The sequence below is a fragment of the Pongo pygmaeus genome, chromosome 1 (genome assembly GCF_028885625.2).
Source record: "Pongo pygmaeus isolate AG05252 chromosome 1, NHGRI_mPonPyg2-v2.0_pri, whole genome shotgun sequence".
Taxonomy (NCBI): Eukaryota; Metazoa; Chordata; class Mammalia; order Primates; family Hominidae; genus Pongo; species Pongo pygmaeus.
In genome coordinates this window covers 229,909,611-229,918,814 of record NC_072373.2, presented here as the reverse complement: position 1 = coordinate 229,918,814, position 9,204 = coordinate 229,909,611, and the positions used below count along the sequence as shown (strand labels likewise).

At 68.3% G+C, this 9,204-nt stretch overlaps 1 protein-coding gene across 3 annotated transcripts; it reads right to left on the bottom strand.

The window, feature by feature from the left end:
- Window positions 1-4,894: 4,894 nt before the first annotated feature.
- On the bottom strand, window positions 4,895-8,112 carry TNFRSF18 (TNF receptor superfamily member 18). Of its 3 annotated transcripts, none has more exons than XM_054445599.2 (5): window positions 7,777-8,111; window positions 6,765-6,887; window positions 5,771-5,858; window positions 5,419-5,621; window positions 4,895-5,354 (listed from the first exon to the last, which is right to left on the bottom strand). In XM_054445599.2, the coding sequence occupies exons 1-5, from the start codon at window positions 7,961-7,963 to the stop codon at window positions 5,230-5,232; spliced, it is 726 nt and encodes a 241-aa protein (XP_054301574.1). In that variant the 5' UTR covers window positions 7,964-8,111; the 3' UTR covers window positions 4,895-5,229. The 3 variants fall into 3 exon arrangements, with proteins under 3 accessions (XP_054301574.1, XP_054301557.1, XP_054301564.1); XM_054445582.2 differs by having other exon boundaries at window positions 4,908-5,354; window positions 6,765-6,935; window positions 7,777-8,112; XM_054445589.2 differs by having other exon boundaries at window positions 4,908-5,354; window positions 6,765-6,923; window positions 7,777-8,112.
- Between the last annotated feature and the right edge of the window lie 1,092 nt (window positions 8,113-9,204).

Sequence of the window (9,204 nt, the reverse complement as noted above, 5' to 3'; positions counted from 1 at the left end):
GCACTGGCCTGAAAGATGCTCCCCTGGGACTTCCCCAGGCCCCACTAGTCCCCAGTCCATGGCTGGACCCTGTCCCTGGGGAGACTGTGCTGAGGGAGGGGGTCTCCGCGGCTGGGCCCAGTCCTGGGGGGCTGTCCTGAGGGAGGGGGTTCCCCACAGCTGGTGTACACTCCCTCCCGGGCTGCCCCATCCTGGGCTCCCACCCACCACCCTGTGCCCCTCAGCACCTGGACCCTCCTGCAGCCCTGTGACCCCACGGCCCCCACAGCCTGGCCTGTGACCCGCCGTTGCCTGGCGTCCCCAGGAAGGATCTGAACCCCTCTGGAGCTCCAAAGGAGGACCCCCTTAAGCCCAGGATTGCTGCCGTGGGCACCCACAGAGCTCGCCCCAGCCCGCCCGGCACAGAACCCTCCCGGGCCTTCAAGCCCCAGGCCTGGCGCTCCAGCTCCCTGAGCCCCCAGCCTTCCTGCAGCAGCCCCAGGACTTCGCCAGGGGTGAGGGGCACAGGGCAGCTAGCCCCAACAAGAGGGTCCCACAGAAGACACGCTAAGCCCACACTGGCCAGGCCCTGGTCAGCCCCGTGCGGCCGCCGATGGTTCTGTTCCCCATGGGCCTGGGGGTTTGCGAGGAGAGCTCTGGTGGCCCGGGGCCTCTGAGGCGTCCACAGCTGCCCACCCCCTCAGCCACCTCCCACCCAGAGAGCTAAAGTGTATGGGCCTCTTCCCGATGGCTGGCTCGAGGCCTCTGTGCCCCCAGGTAGAGACCTGAGGATCGGGGGGCCCCACCCTCCGCATGCCCTGCCCCCGACTCCACACAGTCACGGCCAAGTCGCCAGTCCCTCCTCCTGCCCTGCTCCGCAGCCACGGGGGACTGAGGGGCCAGCAGGGTCTGCCTTGGCCCCGTGGCCAGCCTGCGCTCCACGGGGACGGCAGCTCCATTCCCCAGGACTCGGCGGCCCCGGCACCCCTAGAAGGCACCGTCGGCTGTGGTCTCTGGCCAGCACAGCAGGTGGGGCACAGCCAGGGCACCAGGGAGAGGAGAAGGCAGGACAGAGGGAACTGGGGACCACAGAGGCCAAAGGAGGCCCCAGGTCTCAGAGCCAGTGAGGAACCACCCCAGGCCAGGGGCAGCCCTCACCAACATGGTCCTTTCGCTGGGGCCTGGAGTGGGGGTTCCCAGGTGAGGGGCTGGGAACACACCTGTCATTGTGATGGGGTCCCCAGACCCCTCCCAGCAGGTCTGCGGGACCCTCTCGGGGCCAAGGGCAGCAGCGGCCTGTTCTGCAGCCCACTGAGGCCGGGGAGGGGTGAAGAAGGAGGGGCCTGGGAGGGGTGAAGCCTCCATGGCTGGCCAAGCACCCAGGACTTGGTAAATCCACACCTGCTCTTAGGGTTAGGGCCACACTGCCTGCTGGCTTCCAAGGCCACTAACGGCCACATCACCTCGGGGTCCTCCCGACACTGCCCTCTGCTCTTGCTACCCTGTACCCTCCGGCCTCTGCCCTTGGCTCTGCCCCACATGCCTGGTGCTGTGTCACGCCATGATCCCAGGTCAGGACTATATCCCCTGGTGACATTGGAACTGTCCAGCTCCCCTCCCTGTGGCGGGTGGGGTTACACCCCCAGGCTCAGGGGCCCCACGATGTCAGCAGAGGTCACCTGAGCCCGAGGGGACAATGGAACCTTTGCTGCCCCTGGGCCCTGACTGGATGTGTCACCGCCAGGACCCATGAGGAGGGTGCACGCCGGCAGTGGCCTGCCCTGTGGTGAGCGAGCCCCACCCCCCCCTGCAACCCAGGGCCCCCCGAAGACCTAAGCCGAGGACCCAGATCCTGCTCAGGAGTCCTTGGTGCCCCAAAGAGCCCAAAAGTCAATGAATAAACAAGGTTTCCAGAGAACCCAGGAGCAACGGCCACATCCCCGCCACCCAGCCCGTAAGCACTCGTCTGTGAGGCCAGAACGGCATGGACCACCAGGGAGAGGGGGACTGTGGGGCCTGAGTATCTGGCAGTACAAGGTGCTCCCCAATATTCAAGTGAAGTGACCAGCCAGGGGCCACAGGAAAGGCATCAGAACCCCTCGGGGACACGAGAAGTTCAGGCAGGATCGGGACGCTTCCTGGAGCCTGGGACCCAAGGTGGAGGCTCCTGACAGCTGAACCCCCGCCACCTCCCTCTCCCCCTCTGTCTTCCACAGGTGAGTCCTGGGTCCTGCTGCCAGGTAGGGGACTCAAGGGGAAGGTGTGGGGGATTAAGCTGCCCCCCACTCGGACCCAGGTACAGCCACACACACCCTCCATCCCCACAGCCTCCATCATGGGGCCTGACCAGCACAGACTCTCATCAGCAGCCGGGGCCTGGGGTCTGCTGAGGGCCAGTGGACCTGCGTGCCTGTTTCAGCTAAAGAGACCTTGGACCCCGGAGGACTCGAGGCTTGCGTGTCCATGGGGGCCCCTGTGCCCCCGCCCCCTCCAGCCCCTCTCCCCTGAGTGTGTCTTTAAGACGGGGACCAGGACAACTGAATTACCAACTCCAGAAAGACCCCCAATTCCTGGTTTCCAGGAAGATGAGATTTTTGAGAGGCAGGGGTCTGCTTCCTCCCCGACGCCAGGCGCCACCGCCTCCCATGAGGGTCACCGGCCGAGAGGAGCTAGCCCTCTCCTGTCCTGTCCTGAGCTCAGCCCAGCATCCGAGGGGACAGCAGTGATGACCCAGGTCCTGGTGAGCGGGCACAGATCCCAGCAGCTGGGGCAGCCGGGGGCCGCCTGTCCCTCGAGGACCCCCCCACCTGTCCTCGGGCTGGGAAAGGCTGTGTCCAGCTCTGTCTGCGAAGGGGCCCCCGCCATAGGTGTCTCTGTCAGCTGCGGGGGGTTCCCGCACGGCCAAGTCCAGATCTCAGTGGAGGGTGGGGAGGGGGCTGGCTGGGAGGGGAGGCTCCGCAGCGGCCGGAAGCACTTCTGGGAACAGAGGTGGCCTCCGGCCCTTTTCTCAAAAGTCCGACCCCAGCGGGAGGTTGGGGCGGCTGCGGTTTTCCGGGCAGATGGAGGCCGCCCCGTGCGAGTGGCTCGGGCTTCCAGGGGGAGCAGAGAGGGGCCCCTCCCGGGGGAGCCGAGACCACTGCGCCCCGAGTGGGAGGGGGCGGCGGCCTCTCCGCGGCGACCCCGGCCCCTTCTCCGCACCCGGCCCCGCCCGACCCTCCGCGCCCTTAGGACCCCCCTCCATGGCGGGCTCGCGCTGGCCTCGGCCTCCCCACGAAGACCCCCGGAGGCGCCCCCGCCCCCACGCGCGAGTCCCCGCCCGCCTCCCCCGAGCTCCGCGACGCACGCTGGGGCCCCCGCCAGGCCCGGAGGGTCGCGCTCCAGGTGAAGCGCGCGGGGCGGGCCCGGGAGGAGCCGGGGACTCCGGAGACCCCGCCCAGAGCCCGCCCCGCCGCCCGCGGAATCCCCCGCCCGTCCGCTGTGCGTCAGCCCGGCCGCCCCCGCGCTGTCGTTTCCGCGCCGAGGCCCACGCGAGGTCGCCCACGAGGAGTTTCCGCGCTGAGTCAGCCCCGCGACGCGGGCCGCCGGTGTTTTCTGGGGCCGGTGCGGGACAGCCCCGGGGTGGGGGGCGCGTGGGGGGAGCTGGGGCCAGGCGGGGAGGATCCGGGCTGCAGGCAGGAGTGCGCGGGGCAGGGCCCGACCGCTCAGCCGCCCCGGGGCTCACACGGGAGGAGCGCGCCGAGCCCAGTACCCAGCCCCGAGCCCAGTACCCAGCCTCCAGCCCGGTACCTATCCCCGAGCCCAGTACCCAGCCCCCAGCCCGGTACCCAGCCTCCAGCCCGGTACCCATCCCCGAGCCCGGTACCCAGCCCCGAGCCCGGTACCCAGCCCCGAGCCCGGTACCCAGCCCCGAGCCCAGTACCCATCCTCCAGCCCGGTACCCATCCCCGAGCCCGGTACCCAGCCCCGAGCCCGGTACCCATCCTCCAGCCCGGTACCCAGCCCCGAGCCCGGTACCCAGCCCCGAGCCCGGTACCCAGCCCCCAGCCCGGTACCCAGCCCCGAGCCCGGTACCCATCCCCGAGCCCGGTACCCAGCCCCGAGCCCGGTACCCATCCTCCAGCCCGGTACCCATCCCCGAGCCCGGTACCCAGCCCCCAGCCCGGTACCCATCCCCGAGCCCGGTACCCAGCTTCCAGCCCAGTACCCAGCCTCCAGCCCAGTACCCAGCCCCGAGCCCAGTACGCCACAGCACTGAAGGGCCGGGTCCTGCCTCCAGGGCTGAGCACCTTCCCTGGTGTCGCGTGCCACCCTTGGGCTCTCCACACTCCAGGTCCCATGTTGGGGGGGGCGGTGCTGACGTCCCCTCTGCCCCGTCCACCTACTGTGAGCTGGGCCCACCGCCCCACTGGGAGCTGAGCTGGGGGCCAGGTGTGCGGTGCCTCCAGGGTGCTGCTAAGACGCCTGCACCGGCCTGCCCGCCACTCCCCAGCAGCTGAGCGAGCCTGTATCAGATCTCACCTGGAGCCTGGAGCAGGAGGCTGGGCAGGCCGAGGGTGGGATGGTGAGGAGAGAGGGCTGGCCTGGAGACAGGGCCCTCACCACCAGAAAGTGCTGGATGGCACCCAGGGGCTGGCAGGCTGTGTGGCCAGAAACCAGAGACCCAGGGCCACCAGAGAAGAGCCCCCGAATGGGGGAAGCCGCTGAGCCTGTATCCCTGAGGAGCGCTGGGCCCAGGACTGGAATGGCCCCTCCTCGGGCCCCACCCCCACCCGGCCAGGAGTTCCCAGAATGGGCCCTGGCTGCCCTCCGCTTTGCCCCCTGTGAAGGGGACCACGGCCAGGCATGGGCATGGTGCCCCAAAGCCCAGCCCCAGGCACCCCGTCCTCCCCCAGCACCCAGCATGCATCCACTCAGGTCACTGGACAAGTGTTTATTGAAGGCCCCCTGCAGCCAGGTCCTGTGCTGGGCACTGCACACCCACGGACACAGCCTCCCGTCCTAAGACCCCACCCCAGCAGGGCCAGCAAGGGAGGAAGGGGCCATGACTGTGTCTGTCTCTCCCTCCTGCAGGGCCCAGCCGCAGCCGCCGACCTGCATGGTCCAGGGCGCTGGTCACTGCCACCTTCCTGCACCCACTTCTGCTGCCAGGGGAGCAGGGCCCGGCCCAGAGCAGAACGCAGAGCCCCTGCGGCCTGGGGAGCTCCTGGGGAGGGGCTGGCTGCGGTGGGCGGCCCCGGAGGACGGCCAGGCTCACACCCACGGGTCTCCCAGGCGCCCCTTCTCCTCTGCCGATCGCTCGCCCCGCTCTTCCTCGGGGAACTGGCAGCTGCTGGCGTCTTCAGTCGACGGCGGCACCTCCAGCAGCAGCTGGGTCTCTGCAGGGGGCCACGGTCAGCGGGCAGCCATGCCCCCACCTCCCCCCACCAGGCTGTGACAGACCTCGGGGCCACATGCGCTGACTCCTCAGCTGCCAGACGTGCAGTCCAAGCTGGGCCGAGGTCAGGAGGAGGACGCAGGCAGCCACGGCCAGGAGGACGACAGTCGGCCACCCAAGCGGCTCTGCCGGCGGGGATCCTGGGACGCACACGGCGTTGTGGGTCTTGTTCCCAGGGAACACGGTGAGAAACCCGAACTGGGTGCAGCTGGAATACACGACACGGCCTCGGATCAGGCCCCGGCTGCTGCCCTCGGTGCTGACTGGGGCTCGCCACAGTGCAAGGGACAGGAGAGGACCCTTCCTTAGAGTGGGCCTGGACCACCCGGCCGCCGGCAGGACCCACCCGGGACTCACTCTGTCCAAGGTTTGCAGCGGCCTTCGTGGCCCCCGGAGAAGGTCCCCGAGGCACAGTCGATACACCGGAAGCCAAAACTGAATTTCCCTGGTTGGGGGTGGGGTCGGGGGTGTGAGGGGAGGGAGAGAGGGAGGGAGGCTGGTGGAGTTGCTGGGATGGATGAGGAGGGCATCAGGCCAGTGCAGGGGTCCATCTGGGGTCTGGGTGCTGAGTAGAATGCCCCCCGCCATCATCCATTCAACAGAGTTCTTCATGGCCCAGGACTGGGGCCCATGTCTGGCCGTCCCAGGTGGGGCGTCTGGGGTGGGGCCCAGTGAGGGCACCTGGGGGAGGTGCGCAGAGTGCAGTGGGCCTGCCAGGGAGGGGAAAGGCCTGCCCATTGGGGGCTGAGGGTGGGCAGAAGCCAGGCAGGACCCAGTAGAACAGAGGGTGGAGAACAGTGAGGGTCCCAGAGAGAGTGAGGCTGGGTCCCAGTTGACCCCAGACCCTGCCCCGTCCAACCTCACACAACCTCCCCGGTTGTAACTCCTCCCAGCCCCCATGTGCCCAGCCTGGCCTCTCCTGTCAGGTAAACAAGCTGCTAAGAGGACTTGAGCTGCTCCTTCCAGAACAGGGTGCAGCCCCAGGCCCCAGACAGGACTCTGGGGGGCACACGGCAGGCTCTTTCAGTATTCGGTGAGGACAGACAGGATGGGTGTTCCGGGCCTGAGAGCCAGACAGCTCCTGGAACCCACCCCCACCCCCCGCAGGGTTCTCACAGCCCTCGTGCTGGATGGAGAAGCCCAGGCCGAGAAAGCAGGGACAGGACACCCCCAGAGCTGCATGGCCCGTGGTGCCTGAGCATGGCCTGGCCTGCCCAGCCTCACAGGACCCAGGACCTCGGACCCCACACACCACACGTCCTTGCCGGACACCTGCGCCGACGAGCTCTGCCTCGGGCCCTAGTGGAACCCCTGGCCTGTGTGGATTCCCAGAGGCACCTCCAGGACTTACCCTGGGACTGTATCCCCTGGCCTGGGGGGCAAGGGTGGTGCCGGCAGGTCGTGCAGCAAGGGTCTCCGCAGTGGAATTCAGGCTGGACACACACGCAGTCCCATTCGGAACAGCACTCCTCGCCTGGGCAGGAGACAGGCCAGCCCCCCAGCAGCTGGGCTGAGGCCCCTCCTCCTCAGGCCTCCCCTCGGCCCTCCAGGGGAGTGAGGTTGTCTGTTCTCCACCCACAGTTGGCTCCAGGGAGCAGAGGGCTCCTGGCTGGGAGTCCGGACCCTGGGTTTGTCCAGCTGTCTCTTTCTCCTGGGGACATGTGGCCTGGCTACTCCCCCTTTGCGCCCCACAGCTGCCCCTGCCCAGGTGCTGACTCCATATGCAACCAGGAGCTGCCCCTGCGGGACCCAGGGGTGGCCCCCAGCAGTGCACAGTCCCCTGGAGGCCCGTCGACACCTCAGAGGCCGCCTGCCTGGTGTCCGGGCGCTGCTGTCCCCACCACCAGCCACACTGGGCCTCCGGACAGAGCCTCCCTTCCCAACCCACAGGCCCTGGAGGAAGAAGCTCTGGGGTGACTTCCCTGCCAGCTTCCTCTCCAGACCAGCTGTGTCAACTGAACCCTTACCCCCAGGTGCAGGTCAGAGGCAGGCAGCAGGCCAGACGGTGGTGCAGGGGGGCCCTCAACTGGGCAGGAGGGGGCTGGGCGATGGCCAAGGGCTCACGACCCACCTAGCAGGACCTGGAACAGCCAGCGTCCTCGGGACCCCAGACCCCTCTTGAGGGCGCTCCCACCTGGCTCACCCCTGCTCCTCGCCGCCGGGGCCACTGGCTGCAGCTGGCACGCCTCCGCCTCCCTCTGGGATCCTGCCTCCCTCCGGAAGGTTCCGGCCGCTGGCGGCCGTGTGCCCTCCCTCCTTAGACCTCAGCAGCGCCGGTCTGAGCTCGGGAAGGGGGCGCCCGCCCGTCCCGGCTTCTGCGCCGCGCCTTGGCCGTCCCCGTTAAGTAAACGCGGTTTACTTACCCGGGTAATCGCGGCAGCAGCGCGTCGCCTGAACGCGGCAGCAGCGCAAGTCCGTTCCCGTCCCAAGCAGGAGGCGCCCAGGGCCGCACCCGGGACCCCCGGTGGGGTGCTGACCCAGGCTGAGGGCGCACAGCAGCGCCAGGCCGCACAGGGCCCCAAACGCGCCCATCGCCCCATGCTGTGCCATGCTCGCGTTTCAAGAGCCCACAGCAAGTTGGACACGCCCCGTCCCCGTCCTCACCCGCCCTGCCTGGAGGTGACTGGGACTGTTCATGACCTGAGAATCCCGACCCAGGTGAAACGCCTGTGAGGAGGGGGTGTGGACGCCGCGGACACAGCCCGGTCCTCCGCAGGTCGCCGGCAGGGGCGGGGAAACCAGGCTGGCAGGGATCAGAAAGGTTTTCTATGCAAAGTCTGCGGCCACGTTGGTAGGCCCCAGTGCAGGGGGCGGCGTTTAGCACCTTGTCTCATGGGGGCCACCTGGAGGGCGAGACTCAGGCAATCACCCCTCCATCCCACTGCCTCTGGGTGGTATCTGTGAGTCCCCGAGAGGTCTCCACAAACTCTGGCCACCCCCAGAGAGCCTCAGCCACGGAGCCCCGCGCTGGGGAACCCCACAGAATGGGGACAGGGACCCCTCAGCTTAGCGCACCCTACCTGGCCGGCTTCGGGTGTGAAACTCACCATGGGCTGCAGGCCTGTGGGCTCCCCTCCCCCTTGCTTACTGCTCTCCAGGACCCCTCTCAGGCCAACCCAGGAAGCTCCCCAGGGCTTGGGAGGGGCACCAGGAGGAGCTGGTGGGGAGATGAGAGGGTGCTGGCGCCTCCTCGGGTCAGTGTCAGCCACCCCCGCAGACACCCGAGGGTCAGCGTCAGCCGCCCCCGCGGGCACCCAGGGCCCAGGGCAGAGCGACCTGCCGGATCTGCCACATCTCAGGCTCCCACCCAGGTCTCTCTGAGCCACCTTCATCCGTCACACCAGACAGATCCGGGTCCTGGAGGGAGTCGAGGGGGAGCCCCTCGCAGAGCTCTCGGGAGGCTGTCCTATGTCTCTCTGAGCCTCAGTTTCCCCTGTGGGCACCGAGGGGTTCTGGGACCCTGCCTGCACCAGGAAGCCTCCCTGGATTGCCCAGCCCTGCTTCTGCGCCGTCCAGCACAGGTGGAGACCCCCATGAATGCTGGGGACGGGGGCTCTCGGGAACGTGAGCGTGGCTGTGCCCACAGCTGGATGTGGTTCCACACCCCTTTGAGACCTGCAGCCACCGCCTCACCCTGTAAGGCGGTTCCTCCTTTTCCAAGGTAAATGACAGGAATTAGCTGTTTGTGACACCCTGGAGTTCTCAAATCCAAGATGTAGGAGCCTGCCTTGGAGAGGCAGCCCTCAGACACTGCAGAAAAGGAAGGGGTCTTTGCAGCTCCAGGCTGCCCG